This window comes from Embiotoca jacksoni, unplaced genomic scaffold (genome assembly GCF_022577435.1).
Source record: "Embiotoca jacksoni isolate LCO1_2020_lvr unplaced genomic scaffold, fEmbJac1.0.p SCAF_9, whole genome shotgun sequence".
In the NCBI taxonomy this organism is placed as follows: Eukaryota; Metazoa; Chordata; class Actinopteri; family Embiotocidae; genus Embiotoca; species Embiotoca jacksoni.
Window position 1 is genome coordinate 12776881 of NW_027185447.1, and position 18733 is coordinate 12795613.

Genomic DNA, 18733 nt, shown 5'->3' on the forward strand with positions numbered 1-18733 from the left:
TGTATATACTGTGCATTTTATATCTTATATTTATATTTTTTACTGCTATTTACTGCTATTTTATTTTATTGCTTTTCTATTATTCTATTCTATTCTATTATTTTATTCTATTGTTTCTATTATTGTCTTATTGCTTCTGTATGTATGCTGCTGTAGCGAAAAATTTTCCCCTCGGGGATAAATAAAGTAAATACCTACCTACCTACCTACCTACCCCCTCACTTAATAAAGGGTTGAATCCTTCTGATGTGCAAACCAAGCTCTATGGTCCAGTCATCCTTACGTTACCTGATCTGGCAATCATAATCCAATACACATCATATGTCAAGTACATAGATTACAGTATTTAAAACCATAACCTTGATCCTGCCATAGTTTGTGAGGTAGGTTGCATAGTAAGGCTCAATTGAAATTAAAAAGTGTATGGATTAAATATTTGTAAGGCTATTACAGTAGGAAAACTGCATTTTTTTTTTTAAAGATTAGTTTTATACTGTATGTAGGCCTGTCCAAAGCTGTACATGCTAAACAAAATGCTATTTAGCCATATTGATGCTAAATATTTGGTTCAAATTGGAAATCAAACTTTTGTATTAAAACCTTTCCTGAAGGAAATGGAAATAATCAGTGTTCTTTGCGTAAACTGTTTAAAACATTTTAGCAATAATTAACTTGCACTTATAGAGAAGATGATTAGCATTTACCCTGATTACACAATGCCATGTACAGAAAACTGCACAATACATTGTGTAGCCAAAATGCAGCTAGGATCAGTTCTTCACAAAAAGTGTTACGACAGCTGCAAAGCTTTTCATATATTCAGAATCAACCTATGAGATATTCATCTTAATTGGGGATGTAGCCTTTTTACCAAACTGTGTCATTGTTCTCTGCTGACGAGGGCCTATTAATGCTATGCTGTGCCCTTTATATTTTGCCGCCCCTGCCAGTCAGATAGCCTGAGCTGACCACTGTGCAGTAGAAGTATAGAGAGGCATAACATTTTCAAGTTTGCTTGTAAAAGAAGGATTGTCACGACCTGCCATCTGAAATAGTGACAAAGCCAGGATGCCACAAAGTGACCATATTTAATGTGAGGGTGTTGAGCCTATAACATAAATGACAGAAAATCACAAATGAGACGGGATCGCACATATGTTATTTACTGAGCACAGCCCACTCAGGTGCACTTTATGAAAATCTCTCAGCTCCAGCCTCGTAGAAATAGTGAAATGAAGAGTATTACCAACCAGGAAACACGAACAACATGGATAAAGGCCGAATTGGATAACTATCATTAAACTCTCTCTACTCACTATATAATTGTATTCATGTTAACCATACATTTGAACACATTTGCTAAACATTTTCATGTCAATTTTTTATCAATAAAAGAGAAGTCAAAGCAACAATATGCCATGTGTACACACTGGGATGACACTGCTATAAAATGGAATTGAGACCTACAACACTAATAGTGCATTCACAAAGTGGTATATTTCAACATTTGAAATATCAAGAAAGATTATAAGAAACTGTACATAACTGTGCCAATAAATGAGACAAAAACATCAGCAGTTGTTTTGTTTAGTACTAAGCTTTTGAAGCCAAGTTATTGACTTGGCTTTACAGATTTCTAAGTGAAAATGGATAACGCATAAAGTGTTAGTGAAATGTTTATAAAGTATGCACTTTACTGTTATTCTTCTATAGTTAGTAAATTTCCCCACTGTGGGATTAATAAAGTCTAATCTAATCTAATCTAATCTAATCTAATCTAATCTAATCTAATCTAATCTAATCTAATCTAATCTAATCTAATCTAAAATGGGGCCTAGGCTATTGATATATGCTCTATTTTGACAAGTGCTGTGAAATATAATACATATCATGCCTACAGGTGAGTGACGGTTTTATTTGAGAGCAATACAAAATAGTTGTTTTTTTCAGACTGCACAAAGTATGCAGGTAAAAGTGAGACCAGCCAGGTTGTAGTTGGATCAGAGTAAGCTTGTGGGAGTATCGGCAGCAGTTGTTCTCGGCTCGAGCTTCAGCTTGATTGGGTTTTTGGGTGTAGTAAATCCATCAATAGCCAGCTCCATAGGAATCTAGGAGAATAACAAAATGTGCCACAAATGAAGTCGCACCAAAGCTCAATTCCAATTTCACCTGATCATGTAAAAAAAACAAAAAACGGTCAGTTTTCAGAACAAAAATCGTGGTCATGGCTCACCTCTGTCTCTTTACAGGTGACAAAGGTGAAGTTCTGAAGGACCTCTACTACAACCAGTTTCATCATCAAAAGAGCAAATCGCATCCCAATACAGTTCCTTGGCCCTGCTCCAAAGGGTAGGTAGGCATAAGGATCTATGTTGTCTTTGTTCTCTTTGCTGAACCTGAAAAAAAAAAATATATATATCTTAAGATGATTAGCCAATGGACAAAATCTGAGGTAAAATCTAAATTTAACCTGTAATTAATCCAGTACAGCACCTTTCAGGTTTGAAGGCCTCAGGCTCAGACCACAAAGTAGGGTCACGGTGGAGAGTGTAAACTGGTACCATGATGCCAGTTCCCTTTGGGATGGTCACACCGTTGACCTCAACAGAAGCCTTTGAGATTCTCTCTAATCGATTACCAATAGGATATAGCCTCATTGATTCATTCAGCACCATGTCCAGGTATTCCATCTGCATCAAGGCATCGTAGGTTGGCTGACCCTGGACGGGGAAAAGTATAATTTTGTTTTTAGCACAGGACCACTTCCTGAAAAAAAAGTTAGTTAAAAAATACAGAAGAAACCTTTTCTGGGAAGGTTTCATCAATCTCCTCTTGTAGGGTCTTTTGGATGTGAGGGTGAGTTGCCAGGTTGTAGGCCAAAAAGCACAGGGAGGTGCTACTGGTTTCATAACCAGCAAAGATGAATATCATGGCCTGAGAAAGAATCTCATGATCGGTCAGCCCTGCAACACAAACACACCATTAAACTACTATTACTATCATGATATTAACTGTGGAACGGTAGTCAAAGTTTTGGTCTGGAAGGTTGTTGAGCACTTGAAACAAAAATCTTTTACAGTAGGTTAATCTGATCATTCTTTCCTTGAAAGGTTAACAACATTTTTAAGATCTGATTGGACAGCACTCAGTCGGTTGTAGCTGGAGGATTGGAAAAAGATGATTACTATACTATACTATACTATCTGTCTATCTATCTGTCTGTCTATCTGTCTATCTATCTATCTGTCTGTCTGTCTGTCTGTCTGTCTGTCTATCTATCTATCTATCTATCTATCTATCTATCTATCTATCTATCTATCTATCTATCTATCTATCTATCTATCTGTCTAAGTTCTCTTAAACCATTAGCTAAAATCAATTTCTGGATAAGCTTTTTAAAACAACTTTAAATGGTTGTTCAAGAGGGTCAGGAGCAGTAAACATTATAAAGTCTCCACAGTTTTGCTGAGTGGTCCAACATTTGCATGACCTGATTACTTCCTTTTAAAAGGTTTACGGCCGGCGTTGAAAACATTAATTTGTAATGATTGACAGTAAGCAAAACCTAATTTAACATATTTAAAGACAAACGTGACCATTGATTTTTTTTTTGACTGTGATGACTCCACTAAAAGTAATTGAAAATATAGCCACTGAACAGTGAGAATTTTCCCTCAGATTTGACGTCAGAGAATTATTTTCTTCATTTCATTTCTTTCTCTACCTTCATGGGAGTTTGTATCAGTTTTGTCGCTCTCTCTTTGAGAATCCACCATCAACTGCATGAAGTCCACACGGCGCTGCCAGAAAAAAGTAGAAACGTCTGAAGGAAATGTTATAAACACAAAATACAAACTGGCCAACGTTAAAAAAAAAAGAAAAGAAAATACTTTGTGTTCATTCTTATTCCGGTCTGATTTGATCGTCTTCAGAAAGCTGTAGAAGAAATTCATCACTTCAGCAGGGAAGACTGACACTTCCATCTTATCAAGAATTGGCCCCAAGAAGGGAAACAGAACTGAAATGAAATGAAGAACATGTTATTTCAGCACTCATGAGGTCAGGACAGACATTGTGGTTACAGTATAATGTTTGACATACCCACAAGCACAATCAGGGGATTCAGGAAGTTGAACTTGACCATTTTTTTAATGTTTGTCACAAAAGGGTCTGAAGGATGGTTGATGGAATCAATGTCCACACTGAAGGCAGTGCTAGTCACAACATCCATACTGTATGGTCCAAATACTCTGCAAAAGTTATTTAATTTCAATTGACTAGTACATTTTTACTGGAATAAGAAAAGGAACAAGAAAAAAAATTAAAAAATAGCTCAAATGACTCACTCTTTAACTTCTATGACTTCATCTGCTTCCACTTTCTTGTGCAGACTCTTGATCAGATTGCTCGAGTGCTTCAACATTATTGTGTACATCTATTAATAAAGAAAACATTAAATCATGAAAGTCATAACCAGTGTTAGATTAAATCTGAGTAATGTGCAAAAAAATGACAAGGAGGGCATTCAAATCCTGCATTGTGCTTTTTAACCTCTTTCAGCCGTCCGCTGGTGAATGATGGAGAGAGTATACTGCGAATCCTCCTCCATTCCTCATCTTCTGCTATTGACACAGCATCCTGTAATGGTCCACTTAGGCCCATGTCCTAAACCACCCCCAACCCGCACACACACACAAACTTGTTACACTATTTCCAAGGGAATTTTCATTGACATAAACTGTTCCTTAACCCTTTACTCTAACCTTAAACATAATTTTAACTCTAGCCCTAAAATCAAGTCTTAACACCTAAAAAGCAGGCTCCACCCCTGGGGACTTCAATTCCTGTCCCCTCTGTGACACATCTCCCCATTGGCGAGTGTGTATTCAGGTTAAAATCAGAACAGCAATATAAAAACATGTACACACACACACACACACACACACACACACACACACACACACTTCTTTGAGTTCTATTATGTTGGGAAATTGCCCATACTGAGTTTTTTATTTACCCGTCTGTTGGTGAAGGTAGAGTAACACTCCTTGACCAAGATGGTTTTGATCATAGCTGTGTCCATTATACCCAACATAGGCTGTCTTCCATCGTAAAACCTTGAAATGCAGCAGCAGATATTATAGTGAGAAAGTTACAGCCTGGAACATTGCATAGGAAACACGTGGTATGATATTCTGTATGGAAAGATACATAATACTGTTTTAAATTTGAAACACTTACCCCCATATCTTCCCATACTTCTGGTAGCATTTCGTGTCAAAGATGTGGAGGCCCTGAAGAATAAAATGAGAGGGAAGTGATCAAGGCATTTAAAACTATTATTATTATCACTACAGTGTCGGCATGGATCACTGTCACTGACAAATGTGTCTTACCTGTCTGTACTCCAAAAATGTCCCAATGAAAGGTAAAGGTTTCGGTCCTGGGATTCCTAGTTTCTTGAAAAAGCCATATGGAGCGTATCCATATCTGAGAAATAAAAGCAGGATTTGAAAACTGAGACCAATGACACATGTTTGTACAAAGGCTGTTTCATCTACCTTCCTTTTCTTTTCTCAAATTCCTTCAGGATTTATTCCTTTCATGCATTGTCTAAGTGTGGGTTTTGTTTCTTTTCTATAGCCTTTTTTTTTTTTTTTTTTTTTATAATAAGTATAAGGAAAATGTTTAAAAAATATATTTTGTGTCCAATAAATGTGGACCTATATTACACTATTACATTATATTACAGTAAGCGGGGTGTGAGGACAAATTTTGGGGGTAAAGTTTCACTTTAAAGTAAATAGACTTAAACAAGTATGAATATTTTCTTTGCAGACTTAAACTACAAATAAATGTCCAAATTATCATTAGGACATTCAGGGTATATTAAATTGATTTTAAATGAAGAAGTTTAAACACCTTTTCTTTTATATTCTTAGGCATAGATTTGGTAAAGTATTAGTGGTTCTCCAAAGATCTCTCCTCTGGGGACAACGTAGGATTATCAGGATTGACTCACCTGATAATGTTGCTGAATCTGTTTGGGTGGGATAACGATTACGTTTATCATTGTTGTAAATGTTATTTGGTCAACTCAATCTCTGTATGGCTCCCACAAACATCAACCTAATTATAAATCAGCTAAATTATAGCCTATGAAGTTGTAAAATCCTATATAAAGCACGTTTATTATTTAAGGGAAATTAACAATTCATTTTTAATCCATATGCCCATATAAAAATCTGTTGTTTTGTGTAACTGAAGCACTGCATTGTTCATAATGCAAAATACACAGCCTGTTTCCATCAACTTGAACAGAACCGTGTCAATCAAAGTCGAACTGATTTGAGAATTGGCATGGTGGATTTCGAGTTGTATTTGGGGATGGATTTTTGTATAGATAGCCAACATAACGATTGATAACTGATCTCTGGCGCGACTAAATCAGGGGATAGTTTATAGATTATTATTTCTGGATTAAATGAAAATTACAAAATATATTTCGTGAAATAAAATAAAAAAACAATTTTACGTTACTGTTGGTCGTTTGTGTCGCTACACTTTTGCACCTCAATGGATCAGTTCTCATTGCGCAGCAAGTCTGGATACGATTTAAGACTCAAACAGAAAGAAGCCTAAAACAAAGTTTAGTTTTTAAAACACTCCGGAAAATACGAGATGAGCAATAACATACTTACACTGCGATGAGAGTAATGACAATTACTATCAAAGTCCAGGTCTCGATGGAAAAGTCCGGAAAGTAACCCATGTTTACGCCCGACCACACCACTGCCGACTGTTGTTGGTGACTTTTGTTCAGTTAAAGATCCTGACGCAGGCGGTCCCACAGGGAAGTATGCACGTTGCATAACATCATATCTCGGCCATAAGCCCGAACTGGTTTAGTCCAGATCTATTTTATTTCTGTGCATGTGGCCATTCACCTACCAATGCACTTCATGTAAGTGATTCGAACAGTCCTATCAGAATCCTTTCAATGTGGTGATATGCATGCTTCACTTCCATCGTGAGTTGAAATATTGATAGATCAATGACTGACGATGACGACCACAAAAGGCAACATAACCGCTTAACTTGGTGAATTTTCCCTGTGGAGATCAATAAAGCCTTACTTTATCACTTAACATAACAAATCTTACCAATAGGCCAGTCAAAACAAGGGATTGTAGGCTCATCATAGTGGGGTAAACAGGAGTAAGTAAGTCCGTTAACTGTCAGTGGTATTGACAGTATATGGATGTAAAATGTTTGGCTTTCACAGATTTAAAGAAAAAAAAAAGACAAATATGATGGTGAGTGTCAGAGACACATTAAATATCAAAATATCAATATTCTTTTTGTCTGAAAAACATGAAATATACACTGGCCTACAGCATTTTTCCAGCAGACATTTGACATTTAATAGTCTCTGTGGCCCTTAAAAGAGCAACAGTGAGAGAGCATACCAGAACAGTGATGAAACTGAAGTAGCTAAAAGGAATGGTGTGATTATTTACATTTGTGGTTTTCTGTCTGTGATGTGTCAAATTTCTTCTATGAAAATGGAACATGAAACATCAACAAGACAAAAAGCACAAGAGAATTACAGCAGTCACCTATCAATTATGTACTCCATTTACTCTTCCTGTGTTTTATAGAAAAACACACTTCAAAATTCAAATTCAAATGTCTATAAATGATAATAAATAGATGTAACAGAGCGGATGATTTCAGATGAGGTCAGATGAAGTTAATTTGACTCACATAGTACTATAAAATTATTGTTTATTATTATTATCATCATTACTGATATGGTTTTTATCAGGCTTTCACCTTTTACCTGTTATGTCCAACCCGTAAGCACTATTTTCTCTCGACTGGCCACATTTGTATCTCTGCACACATTATGCCAGTTTGACAAATAGGTATTACACAACACAGGCTTCTGTTTATGGAGCTAAAGTTAAAAGATAATAACGGGCAGCCTTTAGTCAACAACATGTTGCAAATGTTGCTGTCAGTTCTAGAGTGACTCAGATTATGTGTACACTGAGTGCTAAATGAGAAAACCTTTTGAAGGAAATTACAGGAAATTGCTGTCAGCTGAATAAAGTTTGATCTAATCAGCTGTCAATTACTCATGATTAATAAATTCAACCAACCTAAAAACAACTGTAACAGTAAAAAAAAACTGCAAAAAAAAGTGTCATCTCTGCCTAGTTTGAGTGAGACAAGGGATATTTTCAAGTGTCAGTTACGTGTATCGGTGTGAACGGTCAGTGACCATAGCTGGCACATGTCTGGCCAGGGCCGTGACATAACGCATGTGGATCAGCAACAACAAACACAGACATTTCCCTCCCAGGTTGGTTGTACAAATAATTTAAATGCACAGACCTTTAAAATAGGTTTTCTCATTTTACCTAATTACCATCAACAATCGGCCTTTCACTGAAACCAACCATACCGGTTCAGCAAACAAAGACTACTTGTTATCTGCATTTACGGTTTGTCCTTTTCTATTAGGACACTTTCACATCTGTCGCTGTGCCTCCTCATTTTAGTTTCATGTCAGCTGCACATTTGTCCCGCTTGATTACAGAATTAAATAAATAAAACAAAAGGAAAACAAAAAAATCTCCATCAAGGAGTCACAAAGAGAAAGCCCCAACTGTCAACTGAGTTGGTAAAAAAAACAAAAAACTCCTTTGTGATGTGAGGAGGCTGCCTTTGGCTGTGACTGGGTCAGCTGAGGATAAATAGAGTTGTTTTTCTCATTTCTTTTCCTCGTATTTCTGTGATCCCATGTAGATGTATCAATGTCAACATGCTGTCCCTGTGAATGTTTGTGAATGCGCAGGTGCCCACAGTTTTGCAAATGCCTGTCTGCCTGCAGCACTACACTGAGTGACAATGGTGCTCTTTCTCTCTGCTTGGCTCAAATCAATTGTGTTAAGATGAGTTTCTAAACCATGGTGGGAGAGGGTCATGAGAGACAGATAAGGTATTGAGAAGAGACCACAAGAAACAGAGGTCATAATGACTTTTGAACACAAAGCAAGATGGGAAATACTGCACAAATATATCAAAGTACCTGCTGGTTAAAATACATTTTATCTTGAGTCCAAAGTTACCATTTCTGACAATACTTAGCAAGACAGTATTCCTTTCCATGCCTTAATCCAGTTTAAAGTTTGACACAGACGCAGTCATTAGACTATTGCTGCATAGTTTTAAATAGTATTCTGAGGAGAGGGGGAATTAAGTGGTGTATAATAGCAGCTGGATGGCCGGTGTGTCCTCCAGATGTTGTCTGGGAAACAGTAATTAACCTGCTAATGAAGCCTGGGCTCCTCCTGTCAGCTCTGAACCTCAGACGCAGTCTGTGACATTGGAGGGGACACCTGCCTATCTGACCAGATGACAGCAAACTAATGTTGTAATGAGACTCACGGCAACTAATGGCATCTCTCTGTGTCACACACACACACACACACACACACACACACACACACACACACACACACACACACACACACACACACACACACACACACACACAATGAATGCATGAGTATTCCTGCATGCATACATGAAATCATGAGTTCTTATTCAACAAACCACGGCTGCTTTTAAAGTGTCTCGATCTATTTTAACATAACAGGCTTTTCCACACTGCCTTCATTGAGAGTCAATATGAGGAGCAAAGTTGTAATCAGCCAGCACCACTACACTGTTCCTCCCCCACAAGCACACACATTTAGTAGTAGAGCTATAAGGAGGCTACCAAAGTTAATTGCACCAGTGTGCAGTCGGCTGCGACCACCCTGGCTTGCCTGCTGATTTGGCGGACGGCCTGGTGAATGTCACCTTCTATAACCAGCAAGTGGGTGTGAGTGGGTGTCTATGCATATCTCTTCCTCTTACTGCCGTGCAATCAGTACATGTTGAGTCATGCTGGACAGAGAGGTGGGAATGTCTGGCCATGGCTGTTAAACAGGAGGAGTTAAACTGCAGCATGGAGACGGCTGGTTTTGAAGGGGAAAGAAAAGTCACTTTAGCACTATCACTAACTAGAAGCGATCAGGTCTGTATGTGAAACAAAAAAATGTTTTGATGGGAAAAAAAAATTTAATAGGTTTTTCTCACCTATTCAGTCAATGCAACACTATGGCTTGGGAATACTTGCCAGCAGAGGGCAGTACAGGGTAACACGTGAGGTGGTCACATTCTCCAGTGGGTTTTTAACAACTAACCTTTTCCTGCTTTTTAAAAGGTCAAATAATATTGTTCCAGATTAATTTCCCAATACATTCACCAACTCTATCACCATTTGCTCTGATTCAATAAAATGATGAGACATGCACTTTCAAATCTGTATTCTTTAGCTTTTGGCAGCACATTGCTCTGTATCTCTTCAGTTTTTAGTTTTTTTTTTTCCTCCGGAGGCTGATGCACCTTTTGCCAATTAGTTTTAGTCCTCTGGGCATCAGTCTGGATGCACTACCCCTCATCGTTGTCTCAAAGGAAGAGCCACATGGCAGTGTAGAGTCACGGTGGGAGTAAAACAGGGACAGTTAATGGCAGTCAGGCTGGTGCAATATGCTTCAGTGCAGCAGCATGTACAGGGACCCCCTCCCAAGGGAGCTGAGTAACATTGTGTCTGTGTCCCGATTGAGCTACTGCAAAGTCACACACCTGCATCACCGTAAGGGCATACCGCACAATTTGTACCTACTGAATATAGTTCTCATATTTGTCTGAGAAAATCTATTTGCAGTTTCTTTTTGCAAGGAAGGAAAACAGGGGGAAGGGATGGAGGAAGAAAGAGAAAAACAAAAATCTGTATACATGAATAACTGATGTAAGCTTCTGAGTGTGTGTAATGTTTACTTGTTTGATGCCAACTTTGGTGTCCAATCTGTCCAATTAATTTTGACAGAAAATCATGTCCTCCATCTGGTGGTGGCCACTTCCAATGAGTTATGGCTGCTTGTCCGAGCGCGCTTTTGTGATGAAAGTCACTATTACTGGAAAAAGTGTAACAAGAAACAAGTGAGAACATAAATAGATTTGCAGTGCCGTTGTACCCCCCCCCCCCCTCTCCCACCACACACACACACACACACACACACACACACACACACACACACACACACACACACACACACACACACACACACAGTAGCGTGACAGGGTGATTTAGTGGCTTTTAATCATTCCTAAATTGCCTGTCGTTCTCTCGCTCTCTCTCAGCAGCACTTGATTACACCGGTACACTACATGAAACAAGATCCTACTCCTGTCACACACTGGAAGTGGCCTCGTCCCAAGTTTTATAGGTGATTGGGGTTGGAAAGCTCGAGAGTTCATTACGTTGTTTCTTGTCTGACACAAGGAGTCAGCGGAAAGTGCAGAGAGTGAGCAGGGAGGGCAGTGAGACCTTCATACAGTAGATGTCCACTGTGAGGACCAAGACTCCATCACTGCCATTGGCAGCATGTGCTAAATCGCTGCATCCACTAAGTCCACTAAATCCACTTGCTCCACATTCAATCGCCTTTCCAAATGATTTCTGAGCGGTACAGAGCCAGTTACTTGTAATTCTAAATCCCAGCGCCACGTAGTGCCAAGCTGATGTTTGAAACAGCCTGAGGGTGGAGAGCTTTGGACAGAGCTGTGTCCTTATCTAACTGCCATTTTAATGCACTGGTACTATTGAGTCTACAAATGCAGTGCTCATCATCTTTTCCCTACTTACAAAGAGCTACTTGCAGCAGTTTTGGAGGTTAAAAAAAAATCACTTCAAACACAAATTTGATATCATAAATTTGCATATTGTGCAAGCTGATCAAAAATAAGACCAAGACTTCAGGTGAAAACTGTGCACCTATGTAATTTTTGTCCATTGTCCATGTATAAGTTTTCTAACCTATTCTGAAATATTTACTCTGTATTTGAAAGCAGCAGTCCCCAACCTTATGAACCAAAGCAATGTCTAGTCGCTGCTGACTACAGTTTGTGACCAGTTCTACCAAAGTCATTTGTTTCTTTGTTTTATTTTATTTTTTTTAAGTTTTTGGAGGTAAAATACAAATACAATAATAAATACAAAGAACAAATGTTACAGGAAAGTAAATAAAATGTTACATAGCACAAATATGTTGTATTTTTTTCCCCCCGCTTTCATATTCGTTTAATAGTATTCTAACCACTCAGACTTATCTTAGGACCCTCATGTTGGTGCTAGATGACACCCCCAGGTGTAGAGCTGCTGCTAACAATTGTTCAATAAACAATCAGTCAGTAAGTCTGCACTAACACTCGCATCAACCTCACTCGTTTATCTTAAAATAGTACATACACCATGTGTGTTCAGTCTGTTCAGTCCAAAATTAAACAGTTATGGACCCTGACGAGCAAAAACAACATATGTGTTTTGGCTGCAGTTGCAGCTGTGTAGACCACAGGCCTTTTGGGGTCACAGATTGCTCTTTTCTCTCTGTTGAGGGCATTTTGGAACGTGTGAAAGCTGCTTGGAGATGCAAATTTGTAATCTCCCAATCCATCTTTGGGTTGATTTGAAAGGTTTAAACTTTTGATGGTTTGTTGGACATGAGCCTGGGTTCAGGATGTGTGACTACTGTCTGAGTGATGAGTGACCCTGTGGGGCATGGCAGAGATTAGCACTAATACACATGCACGTGAGCACACACACACACACACACACACACACACACACACACACACACGCATGCACGCACACACACACACACAAACTTTTATGAGGGTCTGCCAGTAGAGTGCAAAGTATAATCCCTTGGGAAACAGTTGACAATGCTGACATGCTACCAATGTTTAAAACAAAGCAACTGTGATCCTGGTAGTGATTTCCAGTAAAGTCTGCCAGTATAACCCACCATAACCTTTACTGCTCTTACCAGACCAAGTAAAGCTGTAGCAACGAACATTCTGAGTACAGTGAAATGAGGAAAGTTGGGTTTTAATGTTTTTAAATTCAACTTTTCACCATCAGAAGAAAGATAGTGTTATTTCTTCTTTTAAATATTACAGTGTCTTGCTTCAATGCTGGCAATGCAAAGCAACTTTTAAAGTTTTTCTAATCAGCTTTGCTCCAATTTGGCATTGTGGGAGATATTTCAAAATGTCAGCCAACGTGACCGTATTTTTGGACGTTATTTTAAAGCATACCGCTGGCATCTTTCTCACACTGAATAAATATGTCACCCAAATGCAATATCTTGCCTGTAGCTTTTGAATGGTGCTCTACAAAGAAAACATTCTTTTCATTTTTGATAAGTTGAAGTTTTGATTTGGTCCTTTCATGGAGTTGGTTGATATGTTGTAAGGACGCTGTATGCTGTAAGGAACATTGGAATTATTTGGACTCTGAAAGTCTGATCAGTAACAAAGGCTAAGTGGTACAATTATTTATCACTTGAGGAAAATGTAAGAATTTATATCGCAAGCTGATTCTCAGACTCTGGTTCATGCGTAAATGCCAACTTTGACTACTTTGATTATCTCTATTTACTGATATAGCAAGGCTGAAACTTACACGGTTGTTGAGGTTTGCAATTTAATGCAAAGCACATTGATTTTACTTGGAAACGGCTTTGCCTTTTAATGAGCAGTCAGGAGAACAGTAACATTTTTATTTCAGACCTCTCATCAGTCATTAAAGCAGTACTATCAGTGATAAAAAAAAAAAGCTTTTTAGGACCCAACACAGTTAAGAAAAACTTTATGTGGTATCTGCAGTGTCATTACAAACAGTAAGATGTCTATAGTGTGGATGGGATGTCTGCCGACAGCCATCACCAGTGTCTGTATTCTCACCTCTCCACCCTCCTCCGCCCCATTTACAGAAATATTGAATCCCATAAAAGACAATGTCTATTTATGTGTCTGTCTCTCACCCTGTTACAATGTGCCTTTTTCTGCCTCTCTCTCTGGGGATTATTGAGATGTAAAGGATGACAAAGCTGTTATCATACTAAAGCCGCCAACTGTGTCAACCGTTGTGACATTGATCCTAGTTTGGGATTTTGATCCACATCTGATTTAAAATACACACATCACACGGACACATATCACATTATCGGGACAAAAACCTGTCTGTGCACTAGCATGCATGTGTGTACATTATATCTGGTGTGCGTCACACTCATCTCACTTCAGAGGTAGACTCTCTAATCCCCAAAGAAGAGAACCAAAAGGTCCCATAACATGGATTTGTTGGAGATTTGGGCTCGTACAAACCCGACATGGATTTACTGGAGAAAATCAAGTAATTCTGTCTTCTCTCCTCTTTAACCTCACAACCGGAGAGCAGCAAACACAGCGGCTTAGAGACGGCCCAACCCAACCAGGCTTACCTTGTTAGCTTCTGATATTAGAATCAATTACATCTGCCAGAGTGCATGAAAGGAATTGAACAGATGTTCGGGTACCTAAGCTCTGTATTAAAACTGACAAGACTTAGGTGGTGCATCACATGCCTCATCCTTTTAGATCACTTTAAAAGAATAACCAGTGTTCATGACAACTTAGGTTTTATGTATTTTTAGCCATCCGTCCCAATAACAATATACACAATGAGTTACTGGAGTTGGTAGGAAAACTAAACCCCAAGTTCTAATAAACAGAAACTATCTTCCCTGAGAGAGAGAAGCGTGTTGAGCCATTTCACACACCCACAGCAAATTCCCCAATCGTCTGCATGGAAACAAGTGCATTATGCGGAGTACGTATACATCAAAGCTTCATGACAAATGCCCAGAGGAAGTGGGAATTAATCATACCCCAGCCTGTGAGCGTGGTGATGGACTCACACTGCTCATGGATCGCACAGCCTCCCATGTTGACCCAACATCCATCGTCACTATCACCACAGTGTAGGAACACATGTGCAGCAGCGATGCAGACACGCACAAAATCACACGAGTGAAGGAGCTGCATTAGTGTTGTGTGGAAATCAGTGTTCTAATTTAAAATTGCTCATTGACAAACTGCATCATATCACCTTCATGATTTTCCTGTTGAGGACACCAATGGGCCAGCATTTCATTGTTAATGCAAGGACAATATCATCCAATATACACAGATGTGTGTGTGCGTGTGTGTGTGTGTGTGTGTGTGTGTGCTTTACCCTTTATTTTCTTCTGTCTAGAGAGACTGTCCTTGTAGTATTTGCAGTGATGTTAGTTGAGTCTTGTTTCTCTCTCTCTCTCTCTCTCTCTGTCTGTGTGTGTGTGTGTGTGTGTGTGTGCGCTTTACCCTTTATTTTCTTTTGTCTAGAGACTGTCCTTGTAGTATTTGCAGTGATGTTAGTTGAGTCTTGTTTCTCTCTCTCTCTCTCTCTCCCTCTCTCTGTGTGTGTGTGTGTGTGTACCAGTGTGCTTTTATTTTCCTTTGCAAATGCTTCTTGCTGCTGCCAAACACTGTGGCAATGTCTGCTGTGTGTGTATGTGTCAGATATAAGGCCCCGTTGTTGACTTATTTATGCTTCTCTGACACTGCTCTGCTGCCTGTTCGAATAGCTCAAGGTGTGAGCACACACATAAATAATTGAAGGTTGCAACATCATACACTCACGCATAAAATGACACAATAAAGAAAAAAAGCAACAACTGGCCAAACTAAAAAAAAAAAATCTACTAAATCAGTTTCTTAATAGCAAAGTCAAGGCTTACATATTATCACCTTAAAACAATTATTTGACACTTGAAATCAGCCCTTTCATATTCTCATCTGAGGGACAGATGAGATGATTGATGCCTCTCTTATGCCTGTTTGTTAAACATCACACTACAGCCAGCAGCTGATTAGATTAGCTTCGCATAAAAACTGAAAACAGGAGGCTGGGGTTGTTTTAAGGCAATAAAATGCATCTACCAGTACTTCTTTAAGTCCAGGACATAACCCCGAGTAAACCTACGGGCTGCTGTTTTTACACACTGTATTTGTACATATTAAACGCACAAGAAGTGGTAATTAGTGTGCCTTAGAGGTGCTTGTAGGCAGATTTTGTTACCCTGCACGTAACCAAGCTTGCTCTTTCCTCCTGTGCTTAGTTAAAGCAGCAGCTGACAGGGAGACATGTGGTGTAGATTTAATTTAGCTAATTGCAATGAAGTAATGAAGCGTGATGTTAATGCAGGTAGAACTGACTGGCATCAGCAGTGTCTTTCATCCACGCTTCACATGCTTTCTGGCTCATTCGCTGCTTTGTGGTTGCTAACACCCAATTATATTCAGCCATTAACAGACGCTTCTGAATCACAGTTTTGGTTTCAACTTAAAAATGATGAGCACCTTAAAAGTTTTTAAGTCAAAAATTGGATTTAGATTTGTAATTTATTGAACTGCTTAGATAGTGTATTTAACTTGAACTTGAATTTTAGCATAACTTATCTCAAATTTATCAATAGCCAGTGATTCTAAAGGACCGCAATTCTTCCTCGACCACAGACCTCTTATGGATTCACTTTGTTAGAGTCAGTTACAAAACAACATGATAACTTCTTCTGATATTGACAGGAAGTGAATTCAGTAGAGTATTGTTTTTATTATTAAGAAAAGAAAATCAATGATTTATTTCAGTGTGTATTAAAGACAGAACGTTTCTATCATGTTTTCTTTAAACAACAAAAAAAGACGTCCCTGGTTTGTTTCAACTCAAAACATGGCATGCTGGGAAGTTGACTGATATTTATATGTCTGGTGAACTTCTGCATTACATTCATTCAACTTATCATTTCAAGTCAAAAGACTCATGTCAGAACAACTCAGGTTTATACGTTCTGAAGCGGTCTGAAAATTGAGTAGATAGGATAAAACTTATGAATTTATGTGAAGTGAGTGAAAAAGACCAATGGGTCATGCTAGATTCTTGTTTGATGTTTTACAGTGTGCTGATAATCAAATGCCAGCATCACTAATCTATACGGCCGCCTATCACTCCAATCCCCCTACAGCACACTGTATTTTTAGTGCTGTTGATCTATTTTAGATTATATGCATGTTATTTTTTTGCAGCAAAATCCTCACTGTTGCACAGATTCTTTGGGAGCTCAAAGAGCAGGGCCTTTCCAGCCAAATTTAACGATGTTAACATCTACTATTAATCACTTCCTTGATATCTCAGACTGAACTTGATTGATGTGTATGCAGTCTCTTTGTGTGAGTCAGTGTGTGTTTGTACTATTCTCACATCAGTAACAGGAGAGATTTGTACACAATCTCAGACGGTGGAATGTTCTACCAGAGTGGCAATATCCTTTGTGTGGGTTTTTCTCTTTCACAAAACAGTCCTTTAAAAAGGCCTACAGAAGCTTTTTATTATCTCATGTAATCCAGCATAACAGATACATTAACTCAAACCTGCGGAGCTTATAATGCTCACTTTTGTTAACACTGTGTCACAGAAATTTTGATTAAAATCTCATTTTTGATGCCATGTTTTGTGGTTCTGTGTATCATAAAAAAAAGTCAATTTATATCAAATCGAATGAGCAGAAAGATTAAAAGCAAATCTAATTACAGGAGTACAGGGAACCTAATAAACTTGGAGCTTTAGGTGGCAGAGGTTTGAAATATACATTAAAAGAGGCTGAACTCCATCTAAAGTATAAACTACAGTGCTATAGCTTTAAATAACTTTGGAATTTGGGAAATATTTCTTCATCGACCCGTCACATTTTTCTGTCAGCTGTTGTGAGAATTTCAGTTAGAAATAAGTTAAAGCATCTCATTTTGACATTTGTAACTTTTTGTGTCTATCATTTCCTTCTTAATTCAGTCAGTTGTCTGGTTTCTCTGCTGTTGTTGTTTCCCCAAAGATTTTGGTGTATTAGTTTTACTGTCATTCTTGTCATTTTTCTGTATATATTTTTGTGTCCTGAGGAGTGATCATGTCAGTCAGCGTCTCTGTTGTCTACTTGTCTGTTCAACTTTCCTTACCGTTTTGGCCGGCACTATTGCCAGTATGGTATTTAAGACCCCAAGACGATAACTATTTATGATGTTGGTGGCCATCTTTCTTCTCATCTAGCACCAACATGAAGTCAAAACATTCACAGTAAGATAAAACTAAAATTATTTCACCCAGGCAAATTTTGTTGTGGTGAGTAAGCTAATGCAATGTGCTTTTTCTCTGTGTCCTCCAAGGAATTATTTAGTTGCAACTGCTTTCATAAAGTGTTGGAAAAACAAAGACAGCAGACACAATAAAAGAGTAACATCCCCATGACCGAACCTTCATGATTTTATACACCACAAATTCAATTTCTCTTCCTCCACTTTTGTTATTCTGGACAAATATGTTTTTTATTTGTTCCATTTGTTCTTGTGTGAGCTGAAGATTATTTTCTAAATGTGCCTCTTCAAGAAAATGTGTTTCCATAGCAGCTATTAATGCAGGCAAGCTGCAATCCTCGACCGTTTCTCACTGCTCTTATCTATTGCATCACTCTAGAGATGTCACTGCAGGCACACACTGCTCTGCATGTAACATAGGGTGAGAAGATTACTAATTACTATGCCTCCTGCTTAGCAAACTACTCTATTACTCATGCAAACACACAAAATCTTATACACATAGTTGTAGTACACACAGCACTTCAGCATGTGCGAGTCCCGGGTCTCTGCAGGAGGCTGGCAGAAGTTCAGTAAAGTTTAATCTCAACATACAGTGCTGCAACAGGCT

At 38.5% G+C, this 18733-nt stretch overlaps 1 protein-coding gene across 1 annotated transcript; it reads right to left on the reverse strand.

Annotated features, from left to right (window-relative positions):
• Window positions 1-1147: 1147 nt before the first annotated feature.
• Window positions 1148-6819, reverse strand: LOC138193214 (cytochrome P450 3A40-like). Its single transcript, XM_069141103.1, has 13 exons — window positions 6702-6819; window positions 5397-5490; window positions 5242-5294; window positions 5018-5117; window positions 4552-4665; window positions 4347-4435; window positions 4102-4250; window positions 3891-4018; window positions 3725-3800; window positions 2803-2963; window positions 2494-2720; window positions 2234-2396; window positions 1148-2108 (listed from the first exon to the last, which is right to left on the reverse strand). The coding sequence occupies exons 1-13, from the start codon at window positions 6770-6772 to the stop codon at window positions 2001-2003; spliced, it is 1533 nt and encodes a 510-aa protein (XP_068997204.1). The 5' UTR covers window positions 6773-6819; the 3' UTR covers window positions 1148-2000.
• Between the last annotated feature and the right edge of the window lie 11914 nt (window positions 6820-18733).